The 23,638-nt window shown below is 34.7% G+C and overlaps 1 protein-coding gene across 1 annotated transcript in view; it reads left to right on the top strand.

Annotated features, from left to right (window-relative positions):
- The window catches only part of LOC129226269 (uncharacterized), a 71,410-nt gene that overhangs the window by 24,051 nt on the left and 23,721 nt on the right, over window positions 1–23,638 (top strand). The window contains exons 5-6 of the mRNA XM_054860870.1: window positions 17,356–17,572; window positions 20,606–20,773. Of these exons, the coding sequence (XP_054716845.1) occupies window positions 17,356–17,572; window positions 20,606–20,773 (385 nt within the window). The remainder of the gene's footprint in view (window positions 1–17,355; window positions 17,573–20,605; window positions 20,774–23,638) is intronic.

Genomic DNA, 23,638 nt, shown 5'->3' on the forward strand with positions numbered 1-23,638 from the left:
GATGTCATTACTGCCACGTGTTGATAAGAAATGGCATTTTGAGTTTAGGTAATGGAGGTGAGAATTTTTTTTGTGTGACAGACCTCATTATCCTACTAAAACGAATTGAATCTCAATAGAAAAAATTTAAATGCACTTGAGCATTTACTGTTTGAGACACTTGTGAGGAAAAAGTTATAAAAAATAAGTTTATTATTTTATTTAAACAAGTTATTAAGCAGCAAAAACAGACACCAGGTGTGTGACATGCCACGGAGTGCGAATTCACATGTTGTGAAGCAAAAAAATATTTAATTTTTTTTTTCACAAAATTTATGTGACCTAAAAGTTACGCACTTAAGTGAGCACTTAAGTAAAGCACTTAAGTGTGCGTGTGACTTAAAAGTTACACTTTTTGGAGAATGACCCATTAGTTTTAAATCGAAGATAAATACAGAAGCAGATTCAATGCAGAACCTAATGTTTCCCACTGTGGTATTAAGCCATACTTTAATATTTTTTGTTCCATGACTGTTCTATTAAAGTGTTTTTCACTGAGAATCAGTTGGTATGCCGAAATAATTTTTTATTAATTTTCCTGTCTTAAACTTTAGTTTGTATTAATGTTTTACTTTTGTTAGCATATATCCTTTAGTTTCTTGAAATAAACTATTGTGTAACTGTAACAGAAAGAAAGTATTCCCTAAAATTATATTGTTTTCTTACGTAAAGTTAACTATTTCACAAGAGGCTTGCCAATTCCTTTCGAATTTTGGAAAGAGTTTGCAAAAGAGAAAATTGCTGGGATCTTGAAAAAATCAAAGTTTTTTTTCTGAAAGAACTTTGGCTACATTTGGAACAAAATTTAGTACATAACTAGCTACGTGCCCGGCGTTGCACGGGTTACTTAAAAAATGAAAGAGATGTCCAATTGATGTTTTTGTATTACTCTGACATCAGTTTCTAAAGCGCTAAGGAGTCAATAAGTACGCGTAATGCAAGGTTTGAAAAACACCAGTAGAGCATATTTTTGGCAAAAATCTCTTTAACGTTAATCATAGTTATCAATGATACAAGTTATGAGTATTTTCAATTAGCACAAAAGATGAAAATATATGCATTATCAACTATAATCTGTGCTCACGGTAAAATGAATTAAATCTGATAGACTATATCTGAAATATTTATGTACAATTACAATGAGCTTTTTACATAAAACGACACACACTTTTTGGTTGATTACGTAGAACTAAAGCACCAAGACTAAATAAATACCAATAAGCATTAATTTAATAACAAGTCATCAGATTCCAATTTAGCTTTTGTTGAAATCCTTAAAAACAATCTTTTTTGTTCAACTCTGTTTCACTGAAAGAAATCCAAGCAATCTTAATTTAACATGTTCTTTTAACGATACAAACTGTATTTCAAAAATAGAAACAGGAAGTAAAAAGAGAGTTGTTACAATTCGAAAACTCACCCATGTGACGGGAAAAAATCCAACAAAATAAACATAATTAGTCGCACATCCTAAATGTACCAAAATATGAGACCGGTGAATGATAAACTTACACTACAATCAATAAACATAGCTAAAGAAGCAACTTTCACATGATGAAAAGAGTTAAAAACGTTGAATGTAAAAAATAAAAAAAGGACAGACGATAGAATAAAGGCTATCTCCGAATAGAGCAACCAATTTTAAACTAATTGAAAATGAAATTCTAGATGGAAACGTTGTTTTAAGATTTAGACAGCAGCCAAAAAAATCTCTTTTCAATCAATTTAAAATTTTACTTGCTCACGCATATGCAAAATGGCAACATGAAAGAAATAAAAATTCCTGAACAACGTTATGTTAATTAACGTTTTAATTAATATCTCCGCTAATTAAAGTCGCACAATTACGAGATTGGTCCTATTGTTTTCTTTGGAAAATTTCGAATTGATCGGTATCTCGTTTGACTCTCGATTCATAGCGATTCACGAGAAGATCGATCTTGAGACAGACAGACAGACGGACCCGAACAGATTTTAATATTATAGTGGATGTTAGTTGAGGAATATATGGACAAAAGGCTTTTATCGAACGTCTTTACATCCATAAAATCACATCAAATCCCTATAATAACAAAAGACGAGTTTTTTAAGGTTTAAACTTGGTTGTAGATGTTTTCATTTTTTACTAGAAAGGTATTTAATTTTTTAGAGAGGATATCACTCTTGTTTCACAAAAAAAGGATGAAAAAACAAAATTTTTTCGCGATTTGAAATTAAAATTCTCTACGACTGAAGTTCTTACTTATGATCCTTAAAGTTTTGCACTAAAACATCGGGAAAAAACATAAGCATAAAAAGAAATAGTTGACCCGTCCGAAGCATTCGAGATCGAAATTTTTAGCCCGGTTGTAAAAACAACATATGTAAAAATTTACATATTCGCAAAAAGCATTCTCGTTGCATCAGTTTTAACGCCATAGATGTTATGGGAAAAAATATTTCTTTAACTATGCTATTATAACGGAAGATTGCTCGAGCAGGGACTTGATCCCTGGACCATTTAGCTGAAAGTCTTGCTCTCTGCGGATTGAGCTATTTGGTTCTCCCTTTCGATGACGGGAGCAGAAGTTTAAATTTCAAACAAACAAATCCATCCGTCTTTGTTTAGTTGTGATTATTTTGAAAGTATATCCAAAATGTGAGGAGCTTGTTATTTTTCTCCAAAAACGGAGGAAAAAGATCTTTAAAAGGGCCATATTCCACCGAAAACGGTCCCTTTTTCCACACGTGGCACCTTGTATATTTCATCACTAGTGGTACCCGCACGACTTTGCCCGTAATAGAAAAATTAAAATGTCTTTCGGTTCGTCTGTATATTTACAAATAATGTATGGTGAATTTTCTGGCCAGTTGGCTTGTACCCATGTTTCGGTTCCACGTTATGATAATTTCGTAATTTACTCGTCCATCTTATGATATTTTTGTTCTTAAAATTGGAATTAAAAAAAAAAAAACACATCGCTTCGAGGTGCACACCTCCATGCTACAAACTTTGTTCCAAATTTCATGAAAATCGGCCGAACGGTCTAGGCGCTATGTGCGTCACAGAGATCCAGACATCCTACAGACATCCTTCGGACAGAGAGACTTTCAGCTTTATTATTAGTAAAGAAAAATAATATTTAAAAATTATTAAATGAGCAATTTTTTTTCTGTTTAACAACTTCAAAATTTATGTGTGATCAAGCAAAAAAATTCATCATTTCCAATGAAATTTTTTATTTTATAATGAAATATGTGAATTTTCACGTGCGGGACAAAGTGCTGACATTTTCGTGGAATGGCCCATGATGATTCTTCATTTATGATTTTGATCACGTATTAACGAAGTTATGACGATCCCACATAAAAACACTTTTGAAGAATAATATACTACAGTAAATTCAGTAAGTTACCGCCCTACAGCCGGGGCTAAGGCAGAAATACATGAAATACACCGCCAGCTCAGTCAATTCCAGCCGAGGACTGCAGTTTCGTGCTTATTAGCACTCATCAGCCCGGCATAGGAAGTGAATGAACTGGAGGTGGAAAACCTTTTAAGGAAGCCAAGAGTGCCAAACAAACTGGTAGCTAATGGTGAATTAGCACAGATGAGTGACCGAAGCAATGGTTCGGTTCAACTCGAAAATTGAAGGCAAGGCATGGCAAATTCAGGCAGAATACATAAAATACACCGCCAGCTCAGTCAATTCCAGCCGAGGACTGCAGTTTCGTGCTTATTAGCACGAAATAAGCACGAAACTGCAGTTCTCGGCTGGAACTGACTGAGCTGGCGGTGTATTTCATGAATATACTACAGTGTTCGAGTTAATTGGGCTCAAAGCTATTATTTGGCGGACTTTCAAGTTCATTGCCAGCAAGCTCCAGCAGGTCTGACTAAGCTATGCTATCTGTCTTAATGAGATCGAGATGTCAGTTTTGATTGCTCAGAATTGGTTTAGATGAGAAATTACGAATATTGAACAGTTCTTCATTATGAAAAGAAAGAGTTACATTTTGCATTCGTTCATTTTAGTACGCTGAAAAGGGATATAATTCCTTGAAAGTTAGCAGAGATAATCGTACCTCACAGTCACGCATCTATAGTTGTAAAAGATACTACTCATATGCATGAAATACACCGCCAGGTGATATTACTAAAGCACATAAGCGGGGGGGGGGGATTGTAAAGTTATGGGAGACTTGCTTTTGTGCTGATGTAACGTACAAATGAAATGAGTTTTCAAAAATCAATATAAAACCCACACAGCTACCCAGAATTGTAAAACATGAAAGTTAAAAACCTTAAAACAATATTAATAATAAATAAATAAAACATGCAAACAAATGAATTCAAAATTGAGCCGTTAGGGGCCCTGCTGATTTTTTGCGGGGAGCAAACATCATATTTCAAGGAAAAAACTCCTTAATATCAAACTGGCTAATGGGCGGTAACTTACTGAATACTGCTTATATGATTGGTATTAGAAAATCGAGCTTCTCTGGGCGTCTGAAGAAATGCATTTAACTGAAACATTTCCTCCTCGAAGAAAGGACAAATGTGAAGGAGAAAATAAAATACTCCAAAGTAGGATAAGTTCCTACTCTGAAACATCATGAATAGTTTTTTTATATATATACAAGAACTGTCCAATATACATTATGAGGTATTTATTTCCTATTGATATCGATATTCATTGTTCGAGACTGCAGCGGAGACCTCTCACTTTTGGTCAGAAGAGAAGTGGTCAAAAGTTCAGTTTTCCAATACCAACCACAAGAAATATTTTTTTATCCTAAGGATTTGCGCGTCTGAGTCTGATTATCTTTGGCGTTGCTCCCTTCTAACTCTCTAGACGTTGTATCCATATTTCCTACACTATAACGAAAGAATGGAAACGGTTTCTCTTTCCTCTCACAGAAACAAACTAAAAAATTATCAATATTCCCAATTCACATCTAGATTGGTTTTCAAGGGCAGATTCAGGGGAGGGTCAAAGGGTCAGCTGACCGCCCTGTGATGAAAAACACATTTTCTTTATTAGTATTATTTTATTTTTTCTTTACTTATTATTATTATTATTATTATTGAACGTCAATTTTTAGTCCTGGAAAATTTATTGTTAGGTAATCAATGTTAATCCCTTTTTACTTAGTCTTGTTGGACTTGTCTTTTGAAGTCTCATAAATGCAAATTCTATTACGTATAATGCAACTTTGAAAAGGATAGGGGTCCTAAACCTCGGGGACTGAGTCTCGGCTCAGTAGGCCCATGCGTTAATCACGATACGTTTATAATACAAACTTTGAAACGTATGTCTGCAGTGCTGTACTTCTTTTAACTTTGTTGCGTAAAATTTTAATGCAGCAATGTTGTGGCTTTCTTGTTTTCATTGAAACGAAAATTTTCTCGACACATTAAACCTAAAAAATATGTTATTTTCATTTATTCGAACACTTTTATAATTATTTTTCACGATAACAATTTTTATTAGAATACATTTATAGGTTTTGCATATTATTTTGAAGAAAATTTTAGTTGTCCCTTGTTTTTCTTCCACTTCACTGGCCACTGAAACTTGACCCTCCTTACAAAAAATTCTGGATCCGCCCCTGCTAGTTTTAAATAGTAAAGCTGATCCAGATAGCATTAAGTCAGACGGAATTGCTTAGGGAACCCACTGGAACTAGCTGGCTACCAAGTTGAAAGTCCCCGAAAAAATACCTTTGTCCCAAATAATTCGAACACTATAGTAGATTGATTGAATACAGCAGCATTGCTTGGAAAATTGACCGATGCTATTAAAGGAAGCCCAGTCCGCTAGTTTTTTGAGCAATCACGATTGCTTATTGCTTTCATTTGACTGTTTTTGGCGTGCTATCATTTTTCCCACCGGCGCGGCGCCACCCTCTGCCAGCACCACCCGTCGCGTCGGCCGGCCTCACGATGCTGCTCCTCTAGCAAAAACCGTCTCCAGGTTACGTCCATATCCTACACACACGCGCATACATATACACACACACATACACCCACGCCTACATAAACACATACACGCACGCATACATACAGACACCTACGCATGTACACAAATACACACAACTGCCCACACATTCATGCCTGCACACAGACACAAACACATATGCTTACACACACATACACATACCCCGCCCCCACGCACACAAACACTCATACACACAACTACCCACACACTCATGCCTGCACACAGACACAAACACACATGCCTACACACATACACATACCCCCCCACACACACATAAAAACACACACTCGTGATTGCGAAAAACATAATTTGAATTCAAGATGACAAAATTCAAATTAATTTTTCTTTTTTTGAGCAATCAAGATTGCTTATAGTTCTCACTTGACCATCTTTGAGGTCCGGTTCCTTTTTCAGCTTGGACCAGGGGCCAAGCCCACCGGCCTCTTCAGGCGCGGCGCCTCTGGTCCTGCGCACGGTCCCCCGTGGGTGGTGGCGTCCATGTCCTACACACACGCACGCTCACCAAAACACACATACACACACGCCTACGTGCATACACACAGGTCTATGAATACACACAAGCCTACACACACACACGACTATACACACGTAACCGCCCAGGAAAAGGGATAGGCTAGGGGGACAGATGACTTTTCTAGAAATAATAACCCCAATGAGTAGGGTCCTGTCGCAACTCGTGATTTCGAAACGCATAATTTGAATTCAAAATTTCAGAATTCAAATTAGTTTTTATTTAAAAATTTGTTTAAAGGCACCCAAACCGATTTTTTGTTCTCTTTTAAAATCACGGAAGTAGAGAGAGAGAGAGAGTAACTTTTTTTTTTTACCACAGTAGGGTACATCTGTTTTAGCCTGAATTGCTACACTACACACAATTTTTTGTTCCCTTTCCTTTGATTCTCTTATTGACTTTGAAATCATTTATACATTAAATTTTCATATTTCAATGGCATTTTACAATTTTTTTTAAAAATAACTTTTTAACGTCAACAGCATTTTTCAACTTCATTAGAGTTTAATTAGCTATTATTAGAAATTTTGTTGTTGTTTGATGTTTTTTCTTCGTCCTTTGCTTTGTCCAGACGTTAATCAGAAGTCAAAGAACTATTCGACACAGCATAGTACCCCTGGTTCGTTTATGTTACGTTTATCTCTTGATAATGGTTTTAACAAATACTACTTCAGGAAAAATTGATTTTTTGAGGGGTTTTCTTATGCAATATTTGAAAGAAGAAGCATAGAATTAAAGAATTGCATAAAGATTGCATACCTATATTGGTGTTTAGAAGACGCACGATTTAAAGGTATAGCAGTAATTTTAATAAATTAGAACTCATGCGTATTAAAACGTAATAATAACAACGATAACAGCAAAAGTAAAATTAACTATGATGATAACATTATCAATAACAATAATGAAGAAAAAGTTAACAAAGATGACCGAAAATTTGACGAGACAGCGCTACAGCAATCAGGCCTCAATTTTTTAACATCACTTAAATCTTCACCTTTCTCACTCACACTATTCCTATTCGGCCACAAATTATTTCCAATAATGTTTTACCGAGTAAATAAGTATGCTCAAAAAGAAAAAACAACTATTTTTTGATAATGAAAATTGCTTGAATTGAATTATTTCCTAAAACGTGACTCGTTCGACAGCTGCACCACCACACACATTTCCTCCACTCCGTACGCTTAGTTTCAAAAATATATTTTTTAAAATCTTGATTCATTTACCTTTTTTTTGAGCAATGACGATTGCTTATTGTTCTCATTTGACTGTTTTGATGTCCTATGATTTTATTTTCCCACCGCCACCCACTGCAGCACCACCGTCGACCGGTCCCTCCCGATGCTGCTCCTCTAGCGAGCAGTCTCCAGGTTGTGTCTATATCCTTTTCACACACGCATACATACACACACCTGCACATACATACACACCTACACACACACACATGCCCACACACATAACCCACAACACTCATGAATGCACACAGACACAAACACACAGGCCTACCTGCATACTCAAATTCAAATTGATTATTATTTTTTTCATTTCATTTTATAAAAATACGCTTTATTTTAAATCTTTTTTGAGCAATCACGATTGCTTATTGTTCTCATTTGACTGTTTTGATGTCCTATCTTTTTATTTTCCCACCGCCACCCTCCGCACTATCACCGTCGACCGGCTCCTCACGATGCTGCTCCTATAGCGAAAGCCGTCTCCAGGTTGCATCCATGTCCTACACACACGCGCATACATACGCAGCTACACACACACGCACGTACACACACACACACACAAACACACACATACACACAACTATCCACACATTCATGCCTACACACACATACACATACCCCCCCCACACACACATACACACATTCATATACACAACTACCCACACACTTATGCCAGCACACAAACACACATGCCTACACACATACACATACCCCTACACACAAACACACATACCCCCACACACAAACACACAAGCCTACATACACACACTTGTGATTGCGAAAAACATAATTTGAATTCAAGATGTCAAAATTCAAATTAATTTTTTTCTCTTCTTTCGTTTATTTTTCATTCTTCTTTATTAATTCAAAATTTTACGGGGAAAGTAGGCTAAAAAAGCATTGAGGTAATCGTGTGATGTCAGCGCAAAAGATGTCGTATCCTTTACTCCACGTGCTGAGTTAGGAATGAGAGGGCGAGAGCTCAGGCAGTCGTAAAAGTTATTTCGAGATTTCTCCGTTCCGAATGATTACGAAAGCAGAAGTAGCAAAACGCCTCAACTCACGCTTTCAGATTTATCCGCTCGTGTAGTCGGGACTTGGGTGTCTCTGCCTCCGAGGTATCCGGAGAATTTAAAGGGTGAGTACTGTTAAAAAATATAGATCATTTGCAGGAAACATACAGGGAAACCTGTGTATAACGATACTGTCTATAACGATATTTGCCTTGGTCCCAGAAAAATGTCAGCATGAATAACTGAGCTGTCCATAACGATAACCTGTCCACAGTGAAACCTGTGTATAGCGATACAGTCTATAACAGTAAACCTGTCTATAACGATATTTGCCTTGGTCCCAGAAAAATGTCAGCATGAATAATCGAGCTGTCTATAACAATAACCTCTCTATAACAATATTTTTTAGGTCCCAACGGTATCGCTGTAGACAGGTTTTACTGTAATAGAATATAATTCAAAAACAAAATTATCCGTTAATTTATACGAAAGAGTGAATTAAAAACAATCAAGCATTAGGATCTTTGAGAAGCATTATTCTATGAATGTTGCCATTTTTAGCCTACTTTCCCAGTAAAGGTCAGAAAAAGAAGAAAAAAGCATGAAAAAAGGCTTAATGCATCTTAAAAATGTCGCGCAAAAAAAAAAAATCATAAATAAATAAAATAATTAAATATCGAAAAATTAAAAATTGGAAAGTAGGGTATTGAGATGGGGAAAAATGTCTGTCGGTCCGTCAGTCTGTCTTTCTGTCCCCCCCCCCCCAATAACTTTTGAATAAATAATCCGATTCGAACAAACTTTTTTTTGTTCGAAAGATCTCGGCGAGGATACCTCATTCTCATATTTAACTTTTTGATTCGAACTATTTTTTCTTCAATTTTGAACAGTTCAAAAAAAATTAACATTAGCGCCTACAGGGAAACTGAAAGCCAATGTAGATTCCGTACTTGAAGGCGGATTTATTTCAAACAAATTTTGTTGGAAATAGCTATTGACACCAAACTCCAGACTCCGACTCCGAGAATTTAGAGGCACCTGACTCTGACTCTTGTGCCCGATAATTAATCGGACTCCGACTCCCCGACTTCGACTCTGACTTCGTAGCTTTGGCAAAAATTTATCCACGGAGGACAAATGACTGACTCCGATTCTTGGATATTCGTCTCCGACTCCTTTATCCCAAAATGAGATTGACTCCGACTCCGCAGCTATGGTTTTCACTGTGAAATAATTATTGTTGATATGATTTGAAGTTTGTTGATTGTTTTTATTTTCACGCTAAAGTTTTAATTTAGGTATTCAGTTTTCGGCGAATAAACTCGAAGTCATTTATGTTTCTACATAACGATATGCGCAGACGATTTTTTTTTTTTTTGACAATGAAAAGTATTTCTTTAAGTTGACATTTTATTGTTTTTATTTATTTTGGTAAGTGCATTAATTCATTAAAAAAATTATTTTTAGCAACAGGGGAAAAAGAAACGATTTTTTTTTTTTGATATGATGTATTTATTTTAATAAGCTTATTAATTTTCATTATTATTTTTTCGTTTTGAAAGCGGTTAAAGAATTTTTTTAAAGGGAAAAAAGTGTATTAGCTGCTTTGTTTAAAAGGTGCTGCTTTTTTTTACGCATCTAGTTTTTTTAGATTTGGAGGAATACTTTATTTTTAAAAAATTAGCAAAAATATGTTTGAAACAATTTGCGATTTTAGCTAGTTTTGAGAATATTCATCAGGTATTAGAAAATTGTACGGGTATACGGGAAAGTAGGCTAGTCTAGTTCTAGACGGAACTTCTTGTTGCTGATTTTTTTTTTTTTTTTTTTTTTTGTAGAAAAGCTCTAATTTATTGATGATTTTTACTCTTATCATATTATTTTTATGTTGCAAGCAACGACTTTTATTTATTGTGTTTATTGAGAAAACAGGCTCAAGTTTTTAGTTCTTTTTTAACGTAAAATTTGAGTTGTCGAATCGTTAGATGCTTTCTAAATTCTTCTTTAGTTTAAAATTGTGAAGGATTTTCCTGATCTATCATTTTGTTCTCATCGCTACTCAATTGATCATGGAATTATTAATTGAAATTATAAAGATTTATCAAACGTATTTTTAAAAGAGCAATGTACGCTAGTGGCATTTAAATCAGCAGAAAATTTGGAAATAAGAAATATCAAATGAAATAAAAATAAAATATGTTACGTTATTTTATCGAATAATTTAATGAGTTTAGAGGCATATATTCAAAAACTGGGAAGAATTTCATTTGTTTGTCATTTTTTTCTGATTGCTGTTCAGTTTATTAGGAAATTTCTAATGGATATTATTTGCATTTTGCGTCAAAAATTTATTTCAAAGAACTGCTAACTTTTTGCACTGTTAAAACCAAGAAGGAAATCAAAAATTCAATACAGTAAAATTGTGGAGCAAAGACAAAACAAGTATTACATGTTTTTTTTTATCGATGAAAAAGGATTATGTTCAGTTTTGCTACACGTGCATCCATTTTAATTTTCAAATTTATCTTATCAACCTATTTTAATAACATTATATTTAAGGTCAATATTTTTAAACAAGAAAGCCACCTGTCAAGGTATGACGGGTGAAAATTGCTTCTATTTACCCTAAATTAAAAAAAAAAAACAGAGTTCACTGCTGACCGTTTTTTCATTTCTTCATTCTTCTGAAATAACACATTCTTACCAATAAAACAGTTAAGTGACCGGGTCGAGTTCGCCCTTGTCATGATGAAGCCTTTCCCTGCATGTTAAACATTACCAAGACACATTATCAAATGATCAAGTCGTGGCCCGAGTTTCATTGTTGAAACTCGCGGGTTACTAGATCATCGGCTATTTTTTTTATATGAGTATAAAATATATACATTTCGTATTTTAAAATTAACCCGCAAATAAACAGTTAGTGAAGATTTTTCAAATAATTGAATAATGTGCAATATGCAACGTAAGTCAAAACAAAATATTTATATGAAGGAAATTAAACTTTACTAATTTAGAGCACTCTTAACATACTTTTACTCGACTTGTACTTTACGGTTTGCTTTACTTTTTGGCAATGAAGAGTATTAATGTAAAAACGCATCCAAACATCTTGTCATGTTATTAGCTAGTTGTGTTTCTGTAAATGTTTTCATGATTAATCAAAAAAATATGCGTCGGCGGGTTTGTGAAACTATCCTTTTTTTTACTATTAAAATTTAAAATGTAGTTTATTCAATAAGGTGTACAGTCTTTTCTCTCATAGGAAATTGTTTAAGAGCGTTTGCGTAAGGAAGAAGAATGCAGTTGGAGCCAATTCTTTTTATATCGTACTAGCTGTACCCGACGCGCGTTGCTACGCCAACAAAAAAATACATCATTATACTGATTTTCATGACAATCGGTTGAACGGGGCAGAAGTTGCTACTCTGCAGTGCCACCTGGTGACGAGTTGCTTCAATGAGCATATTATGCACCTTCTCCGTGGAAAAATACATATATATAGCAATTTTCATAATAATCGGTCCAGGTATCAAGTGAAGCCGTGACTATACTCAAATTTTGTACTCACGCAGTTTGCAAGCTCAATCAATCGCTAAAAATATCAAATAGAAAAAGTTTTAAATCCCCCCGTTGCATGAAAAGCCATAAAACAATAAAGAAAGAATTTATTTGTTCAAACTCAAGAAAAATGGCAACAGCTAACTTCTTATCAATGAGATCTTTCACGCGAATTAATTTCTGCAGCCGATCATTTTATTCGTATTTGTCCAATGGATTGTGACTTAAATTGGAATAAAAAAAGGAACTATCGATCGGATTTTTTTCGAACTGGTCTATAAACATTCCCAGTACCAAAAATAACAAACGGTGAAAGTTTCAGACAAATCTGCCGGGTAGTTTTTGAGTTCATGGATGACATACAGACAAACATTCATTTTTATATATATAGAAGATGAGATATTGATACAGTTCACTCTCCGATACTTTCTTGTTTCATTATATATTTTTAAAATCTTTATCTTTATTTTATTTTTTTGATTTATTTATTTTTTTGTTATCTACCAAACATTTAGCTGCACAAATTTCTGGTTTTCAAGTGTTTCCTACACTTTTCTGCATTTAAATTTTAGAATATTTCTTATTCTGATAAGTGCACCGGATGTGAAAGAAAAACGAGCTAATGTGTGCCTCACATGACTTCCTTTTACTCCAATTTAATGTCACTTTCCAAATTATTGGCAATTTTAATGTGATTCAATAGTTTACTCTCTAAATATCACCAACAGTGGCCAAACTGAAACCAGATTTAAAAAAAAAAATCTCCAAATTTGTCGCCAGGTTGGCGACAAAACTTGGTGACCAAAAGACTGGCGCTATATTGCCAAGTGTCCGCCAAATTATAACACCACTTGAGTTTACATAGAAATTAACAATAATTCCCCCCAAAAAGGGACAAAAGACCCCCTTAGAAACACCCGAATGCAACTAAAAGGGGAGGTGCAGAACTAGACCCCACTAGGAGTCTACGTACCAAATTTCAACTTTCTGGGGCATACCGTTCTTGAGTTATGCGACATACATACGCACATCCGCACATATGCACATTTACACATACGCACATACATACATTAGTACGTACAGACGTCACGAGAAAACTCGTTGTAACTAACTTGGAAATCGTCAAAATGGATATTTCGCGTGTCTATACGTTCTTAGGCACTTATCCACGTGTGGTCGAATCCAAAAAAAAAAACTCAACATTCATTCTTGGGTGAGCAAAATGGAAATCAAGGTCGATTTTTGAGTGAAATTTTTTTCACGAATACAATACTTCCTATTTTGTAAAAGGAAGTAAAAAACACATCTACTTTTTATAAAGAGGTTTTTTATAAGCATTTTAATAGAAATTGAAGCAAAACTGACTTTGACATCTTTGATGGAGATGAGTAACATACTTGGCAATGTAACTTGAAAGAAGCAAGATTGTTGAGCAGTGCCACAGATTAGTTTTTAAGAATCGATCACGTGTCTATTTTTGAAAAAAAAAAAAAAAATGGCGGTCGCCTTTGCCAGTTGGCAGAGATGATTTTGGGTATTTAGTGGAATTTGGCAACGCTCTGTAGACTGTCTACCCAAGAAACATGTTGAATGTTATAAGAAGTAGTCATTTTTTGCTTTATAAATACTTGCCAATTTCGCAGAAACGAATGCGGCAAGCTATTTTTAAATCTACGGTGGAAAATTCTAAATTTCTTTGATAATATTAAATGAAGAATACAGTACAACCTAATTTATAACGATTGAGGACCAAAAGGTAATCCGAATAAATCACAGGCTGGATGATTCGGGTAATATGGGTATAAAGTAAAGCGTATTCGTAAATAAATAGACGTATCTTTTATTACAGCGAAAATAAAATATATGATACTAGCAAAAATACCTGGCGTTGCCTGGGTTTGCAATAATTATGAGAAAAAATCGTTACTTGCATTTGTTTTCTGTTTTAAGTAAAAGAACTTAAAACACACCTTTTTGACGTGATTTAAAATCTAGCTTCTTCCATACTCATAAAACTAAAGTAGCAGTAAGTAAAAAGAGCAAAATAGTATTCACATAGAAACGAAAACACGAAATTTAAGCGTATACAAATTTTAAGAATTTCCGAAATATGAAATTAAACTTCACATGTTTAAAAAGATTTATCAGTTAATACTTTTTTTTTTACATTGAATCTTACCTTCTCTGTATGTCTATATAAGAAAGAACTGTTTAAAAAAATGTAGCCGCGCGCCCGTGATCCCCTTAAACTTGCTTTAGTTATTTTCGAAAATTTCAATTATTGTGGGTTCTTGCTGCGATTTAAAATACTACCGAATTTGCGGGAATCGTTTTGGGATACCTTGGATAATGCTCCCCCGTCTTACTTTGAAAAACGGTATGTTACTAATTTTTGTTAAAGAGATATTGTCGCCATATGCTAAGATACTTTTGGTCACCATAAAATGGCGCTAAACAAATTTCACCCGCAATGTTTCCAAAATAAGTAGTAAAATTTGGCGATGGTTTGAATTTGTGCACAAAGTCACATTAATGGAAGTTTTTGTGCTGTTTATGGATTTTGCTTAATTCAGTTGCTGGATTATTTTACAGTAAAAAAAAGTTTTTAAAGTTTCTTTAATTGACGATATTTTGTTTACATGGTGAAAGCTGACAAACATTATTACGTAGTCTTTGACTTCAGAATCTGCGACAGTTGAAAAAACTGCCAAATGCATCCGCTACTGAAATCTTTCTGCATAAATTTTGGCGAGGTTTCTGCGGTTAGATTGGATAATGATTAAAAAATCCAATCAGCACAAATAATAAAAAAAAACCCATTAATTACATTAAAGTTCCGTTTAAATGGAAAATAATCAACCAAATCTAGTTATTATTAGCCAATCTTGGGGAAAAAACGTTACTTTAAGATTTGACTTGAGAAAAGCCTCAAACAGTCAGACGAAACACAAAAACATTCAACTATTCTAACTATGAACTGGGAGTTGAGATGATACACTAAATAATGAATTGGGTTGAGGAAAGCCTTCGAACATGGAACAAAAAAAGCTCATAACTCGTTTTTCATACAACTTAGAACTTTCTAACAGATGCCATCTTCAGCAGAAAAATAAGCGCTTTCGATGGACACATAATTTTAATATGTGCACGTATTTTTTCACCGTCATATTGGGGAATTTATGCGAAAATTTGGACAAATTAGAATAAAAAAGGAACTATCAATCGGATTTTTTTCAAACCTCCCCAGTACCAAAAAGAACAAACGGTGAAAGTTTCAGCCAAATCTGCCGGGTAGTTTCTGAGCTCTTAGGGAACAAATTTACTTACATCCATTTATATATATATAGATAAACAAAAATATGCTATAATACAAATATACTAAAAACAAAAATACGCTATTTTTTCTGTATTTACATATAAGTTAATTCTAAGGTTTCCGAGAATATGATGGAAATATTTTCCCTTATTTTTCCTGAACTGACATAGACTATACTAGTGGGGGAAATGTAGTATGGTAATAATTATGACCACTGAACTCAAGGATACTCCTTGAACTGAAGCAAGTTTATAACACGAGTATCAGTAGTTTTCAAACAGTAGGCATTAAAAAAAAATTGACCATATTTTTAAAACTTAAGGTGAGTATATTTTTACTAAATCCGAATTAATCATGCTTTTTAAGAACGAAATTTCTATAATTTCAAAACTTAACTTTGACTGTTGGGTTTTCTTGAAGAAATATCACCTTTACTTCTGAAAATCTTGTGGAACCCTCTACTTTGCCCTTCCAACATTGTCAATAAAAAATTATAATGATAATAAATACAATAAAAAGAGGCGGTCAATATGTGTTTTTATTTTGCGCTGTTTTTTAACATTATTCAAATTTTTTTTTTAGCAACAACATTTATAAAAGCAGACCAATCTTCCTAGATTATTTGGGTATTTTATTCGATTATACCAGGATCTTTAACTTTGCGTCCATAAAGAAATATTCGGTTCCGGCAGGTAGTAATCTTACAAAGCGAGGTATTTGTTTATCCGTCACCCGATTCAGCGGGGTTGGCAGTATATGTTACAACCGTAACGAATACAAGGGGAGGGTCGTGAGGGTCATGTCCCCCTGCAGGTCATGTGTCCCTATCCCATCGACAATATTATGAGTCTACATCGAACCCCGTGCATGTGAAAGGCCCAGGGTTCGAACTCATTGTGTTCAAGAACTTGATGAATAGAATGTAAACGATTCCAATAATATTTTCAATTCGTTATTTTTTTTCAAGTTAATATTGGAAAGTTTGCTTCTTTTCATTGCTTATGAAATTAATTAGTAACGTTTATGCTCTACTAAGTACCTTACTCCTGGCCAATTTGGTGCTTTTTATGGAACTCTAGGCAGTTTTAGAAATTTTTAGTACCAAAACCGTAAGTTCTTTCATGCGTGGGAGGGATCATTTTTCAACATGATCCCCCCCCCCCCTACCACTAAAATGGTCATCTGTATCCGCTCCTGTGTTACATTCGATTCCTAAATTTAGTGATAGTAATTGTTTCGATTTCAGGTAATATCGTCGATCACAGAAATGTCCAAGTGGCGCAACGAAGGGGGGGGGGGGGGAGGCGTGAAAAGACCCCCCAGAGACATTGGTTTTAACATAGGTGCAAATTATAATACAGTAGTTTATGCATATGAAAGGGCAGATTTGATCCAAAAAAAAAAAAAAAACTCCTTCAGAAGGTTTTTGATAAAAAAAACTCCTTCAGAAGGTTTTTGATAAAAAAAAACTCCTTCAGAAGGTTTTTGATTAAAAAAAATCCCCTCCAGAAGGTATTTTTAATCAAAAAACACCCTCTAGTAAGTATTTTTGATCAAAATAAAATGAAATAAAATAAAACTAAATAAAACACCAGAAGGTATTTTTGATCAAAAAACTCCGCTTCAAAAGGTATTTCTGGCTGCCCTAGTGGACTTATTCAATATTCCCTTTCAGGACGCTCAGTTCCGCTCTGACAGAGTACTTTCACAAGTTGAGTTTGAAAGCGGAAGGGTCAAAGGGCCTGAGCTTCGGACCCGTGGTGTCCGAGGAACACAGGAACGGTCACGCCGAGGTTAACGGAGTGAAGCCCAACGGTGGAAGTGGACGGAGGAAAAAGTCGCAGCAGATCAATCCTCCAGACGGACAAGACGGAGACCGCAAGTCCGAACAGGTGAGAATTTAGATGACCATCCACCAAGCTGCCCTATAGCACTTCGGATATCAAGGACGGATCCAAGGGAGGGGCGATGGGGGGTGATGGCCCCTCCCTTGTGGGACCTTGTACTGGACATTTTTCCGAATTGAAGTCCTAAAACGCAAGTGTAGGCCATAATCGATGACGATAAGGAAACGAGTACAGTTCAAATCTACTTCCCAGAAACTTTTCCGAATTAGAGTTTCAAAAAAGCAATTTTAGACTAACTTCGATGATGTTAGGGGGGAAGGGGTTTCGATGCATTCCAACGGAAGCATTAAAAAATTGAAGTTCTGAAACGCAATTTTAGAGTACCTCTTTTATGGGAAAAGAAAGGAATAGGTTCAGAAATCTCCTAGGATAAATCTCTATATTTTAGTTGCTTTAGATAAAAATGTTGCGGCAGCCCCCCCCCCCCCCAACATGTATAAATCAGATTTGTAGCAAGAAGAGAATCAAAAATCAACCCCACCCCCCTTGAAACATTTCTAGATCCGTCATTGTCGGATATTTCATTTAAATTACTGCTATTGATTAATAGATTACTTAAATGGATTTTTTAAATAAAGAACTGAAGTGAAAGATTTTTTACAAACTGGGATCGGAACTGGTGCTTAGATAAGGTGTAGACCACGGGAAAAAACTACCTTCTTTGAGCAGTAAATTGCTTTTTCAGTTTCAAGACGAAACCAGAGTTTTCGTCAATTTCTGTGATCAAATTTTCAAAAAGCACTTTCAATAATTTACTTTGATTGATTCAATGTTGTGAAGCAGAAGTATCAGAAGTATATACGTTCATCAAATGACCTTGTTAGTCTGAACAGATTTAGAAGTTTTCAGTATATCTCTTAATCATCCCATTCAACTGGAATTGAATAGCCTTGGCGCACTGTAAAAAAAATGCGTGCAGTGGCAGAATTCTGCACTGTAACCTTATTCCGGCGGCTAGAGTCATCCATAGCATGGAGTAACTTAACTGATAAAACTGGTGTAACGTTATGAGTGATGCGTAACGTTACACCAGTTTCATCAATTGAGTTACTCCATTGCTACGGAAGCAGCTAGCTGCCAGGAGTAAGGGTAACACAATTTTTTTTTACAGTGTGCGTCTCCTTTCTAGCAAAGCCCTTATTAATTTTGTCTAATTCAGTAGCAAACTTCATTTAACCATTTCTTACAGTAAACATTTCTAGTTCTTTTTAGATTTTTTTTTCAGAAGAATCTTACATTTTCCGAAAAATTTGATTCTGTATGAGAAACTTGCAGCATCAGGGAAACCTCAGATTATGAAAAAAGATTTTTCTTAACGATCTAGAATCTTCTTTCTAATCTGCTTTGAAGTCAAAACGTGAAAATAGCCAAAAATTTACTTTCGATTTGTGAGCTTATGTTTAGTTATAGCTCTCAAAGGCATTTTAATGACTTCCCATGAAACTTTGTAATCGAATAGTTAATGAATGGGGGTCTCTTAATTATTACGCATTACTTCCGTTTTTCATGCAATATCCAACTATTTTATGCAATACCAGATTCCACACTTAAATTGCAACATACAGTACGAGAATGTGGTGCAAAGTGAAATGGAGAAATATTTTCAGTTAGAAGCGCCACCTATCGGACAATATTTGAACTCATTTCTTAAGCATGTGTTTTGATTCCAATCAAAAATAAATAGCTCTAAAGATCAAGAAAATTAACAGGATAAGTTATTTTCAAAATTTGATACAAAAATAGTGATATTGTGCGATTTATTAAATACATTTTCCGTAGTAATAAAATGAGAATTTTTGTGATTAACATTTTTAAGTAGTAATAGAGATCTTCTGATGTCTATTCAAGTGCTTAATTAGTTAACATTTGATTTGTTTTGATTTCAATTGTTTAATATTATTTGTCAACGGACAAAGTGAAATTGTTCATTCCGCTTATTTATTCAATCCTTACATCCCTTTCACATCCCCATTTGCATCGCATTCATTATCTATTTTTTTTACGTTCCTTCATTCATTCATTCACTTATTTGTTCATGCATTCATTCACTCATATTTTTATTCATTCACTATTTCATTAAAGCTTACTTTTCTCATCCATTAATTTATTGTTCAATTATTTTATTCGCTTATTGCTTCATTATTTAATTATTTAGTCATTTATTCATTTACTTGTTCAGACATTTGATGAAAAATATTTTGAATAACTAAATGGAGAGCATTTGATAAGAAAAATATTTTATTTCTCACGTTGTCCCATGTAAAAAAAGTGAAAATTTGAAACTTTTTTTTTTTGAAGGTACAAATTTACTGCCAAAAATAAAAAATATAAATTCAATGCAAGTTTTATTATACATCTTCATTTACGTACTGTAGTTTACAAAATAAATGTATAACTTGTTCATTTTGGAAAAGAAAAAGGATATGTTATTCTCACAAATTCTGTTATTTTCCTGTTATTCTCACTTAGCCACACGTTCCCTTAGAATGCTTCGACAACTCCGTTTTAAAACACGTTTCTCTGCCCGCGCAGTGTTAAGGCAGAGAAAAAAACATGCCGTGTGCGTACAGTAAACAGCGTGAACTCAAGTAAAATCTGGGCCTGATTTTGAAAAATTAGTTTTAAAATAATTGTTTAAAGTAAAAATAATGTTTTTTTCCTTATTGTACAGCTTGCAGTTAACATTTTTAATATAATAGATAAGGCTAATTTCGTGGTATATTTTTAAAAGAAGGCATTGCTTTTCCTCGCACTGGCATCGACGAAGAAAAAAATAGGAGGTTTGCTGCAATGAAATATTAAGCGAAGTTGAATTACTTTTTTTTAAACTATGATAAAGGGTTGAAAGCGATTTCATTTTTAATAGCTATCCCTGAATGGGATGCAAATTGTTTTTAATTCAAATTTGTTTCTTTTCTTTTCCTTTCTATTCTTCTATTTACATTCTTGTTTCGTAATAATTCTTGATATTCTTATTCCTTGAAATATTTGCCACTTATTTCCTTTCTCATCTTCTAGTCAAACGGTGCCACTCGCAAAAAGCGTTCTTCTGTAGCAATGCCCGCTGGGGAGAGTAGCCCCATGAACGGAGCGACCTCACAGGAACCACCCAAACCCGCCCCACAGCCAACAGAGAATAATAACAATAACAACCCCCCGGAGGAACAAGCACAAGCAAGCGCACAAGTAAGACTCATTTTTTGGTTTAAATGTTTCGTCCGATACTAAAGCGATCTGTTCATTGTGTTCATGTAAGTTTGATAGACAACTACAGTAGATCCTCGTTTTACGCGAGTTCATATTACGCGGTTTTGATTATACGCGTTTTAAGATTTGACACCTTAATTTTATTTTACAAGGGAGTTTCGATTTTACCAGATGTGGTATTGAAAACAGATAAATTCTTCCCCTCTTTAAAATTCCCAACTCCTGAGATTGCAGATAACAAGTAATAAACTGCACTTTGCATGCTAACAAGCGAGCTTGATCCACTGGACACATTTTTTGCGATTAGTTCCAGAGCTCTTTACAGAAGAAAAGTTATAGAACTCACTCAACTCAGAACTCACTGGAAGAACAGATTATAGAAGTGACAAAGGAGAACGAAATCAACGAGGATATCGACATCGATGACACAAAACCAAAAGCTTTCACACTGAGCATTTTGAGCCATTCCTTGACAATGGCAAATAAGCTTTCTGATTTATTAGTAAGGAAGGTCCCTTTAAGGAAATGACGTAAGTGGTCATGGAAGCGTTAATGCCCCACAAAGAACTACAGATGATTTTTTTTTCTTGAATGCCAAAGAAATAACATAACCAGCTCTACTTTATAAACACTAAGTTTATTCATGTTCTCTTTATATACGTTGTGCATATATGTATTGGAATAAGTACACATGAAACTTTTTATATACTAGTGGTACCGGGCACGGCTTTGCCCATAGTTGAAAATTAAAAGGTCATTCGGTTCGCCTGTATATTTACAATCAATTTATGATGAATTTCTCGCCAATTGGCTATGTTCATTCGCTCTTTTATTCCATGTCATGATAATTTCGTAATTTATTCGTCCGTCTTGTGATAATTTTGCTCCGGAAAATATCCTTAAAATTGAAATAGATGAGGAATATAATCGAATTTTCGAAAAATCGCTTCGAGGTGCACACCCCCATGCTACAAACTAACTTTGTGCCAACTTTCATGAAAATCGGCCGAACGGTCTAGGCGCTATGTGCGTCACAGACATCCTACAGACATCCAGACAGAGAGACTTTCCGCTTTATTATTAGTGAAGATATTTATCTATTACTAGAATTAAGGGTTTTTTTTTTTATCTATGGAACCTAACCCCTATTTTAACCCTAATATTAAGTCTTAATTTACGCGGTTTGGATTTACGCGGCATTTCCGTTTAACGAAGCTCCCACGTTAAACGAGGGTTTACTGTATTAACCAATATGATAATTAGCTACTATAGTTGGGGCCGTCTATACCAGTGGTTGTGATCCTTTTTGCTGCTGAGGACTACTTAGCACTCTTCCGAATCCTAAGCAGATCTCATACGATAGAAATAATAATACATAATTTTAACGGAAGTAGACTAGACAAGATATTGTTCCCTCTTCTATATATATAAAAATGAATGTTTGTCTGTATGTCATCCATGAACTCAAAAACTACCCGGCAGATTTGGCTGAAACTTTCACCGTTTGTTATTTTTGGTACTGAGAATGTTTATAGACCAGTTCGAAAAAAATCCGATCGATAGTTCCTTTTTTATTCCAATTTAAGTCGCAATCCATTGGATAAATACGAATAAAGTGATCGGCTGCAGAAATTAATTCAGTGAAAGATCTCATTGATAAGAAGTTAGCTGTCGCCATTTTTCTTGAGTTTGAACAAATAAATTCTTTCTTTATTGTTTTATGGCTTTTCATGCAACGGGGGGATTTAAAATTTTTTCTATTTGATATTTTTAGCGATTGATTGATCTTGCAAACTGCGTGAGTACAAAATTTGAGTATCGTCACGGCTTCACTGGATACCTGGACCGATTATTATGAAAATTGCCATATATATGTATTTTTCCGCGGAGAAGGTGCATAATATGCTCATTGAAGCCGCTCGCCACCAGGTGGCACTGCAGCAGAGTAGCAACTTCTGCCCCGTTCAAACGATTTTCATGAAAATCAGTATAATGATGTTTTTTTCGTTGGCATAGCAAAGCGCGTCGGGTACAGCTAGTATATTAATAAAAAGGTTTAGCGTTATGTAAAGCATAACCTGCAGTACATTTTAACTAAAATGTCTCTACGCATAGTGAACTTATCAAAAAATTGTTTAAAAAGCGAGCTTTTAAATTTGGAGAAATAGCAATCTAGCTTTCAGAACAAGAACGTGAGATTTTCGTGTTCTTTCTTTTCCCTTCAGTTTTCCTTTGCATGATTGGTGTTCAAAAATATATAAGTTTACTAAAGCTAACTAATATCACATAACATAAAAAAATGAGAACCAAGCTTTGAGGATTCTGAATGTTAATTTCCCCCCTAACTGTTAAAGATTTTGTAACTTTATGAAAGATATATATACTTTTTAATGTTTTCATGCTTCAAATTTTCCACCTGAGGATAAATACTGTGCAGCTCTGGTTAGTGAGTCTAGTTAGTCTGAGCTGTGACCTCGACTATGTTTACCTGTTTTAGGGGAGTTTAGTGAAAAATAGGCGCGTTATTGGCTCGGATTTTAGTTGGAATATTTTTAAAAACTACTGCGAAAGTTTCTCAACTCAACTTTAGATAGACTTAGAGCCAATTACCCTTCCCTATTTACCGAAAGAGAGGTAAACATTGTCTCAGTCGGAGCTCAACTTCTCAGAGCCGCACAATACTCGATTAAGGCGTCTAAGGACCTTTAAACTTCAAAATTTTCGATTATCTGGAAAAAATATATGTTATGCACAGTTTAATTCTGAACAATTTGATACCTTTTTTATTACTATACGCCAAAAACTTTTCGAGTTATAGTAAAAATGCCTAAACTTTCCCCGTAG

This window comes from Uloborus diversus, chromosome 7 (genome assembly GCF_026930045.1).
Source record: "Uloborus diversus isolate 005 chromosome 7, Udiv.v.3.1, whole genome shotgun sequence".
Taxonomy (NCBI): Eukaryota; Metazoa; Arthropoda; class Arachnida; order Araneae; family Uloboridae; genus Uloborus; species Uloborus diversus.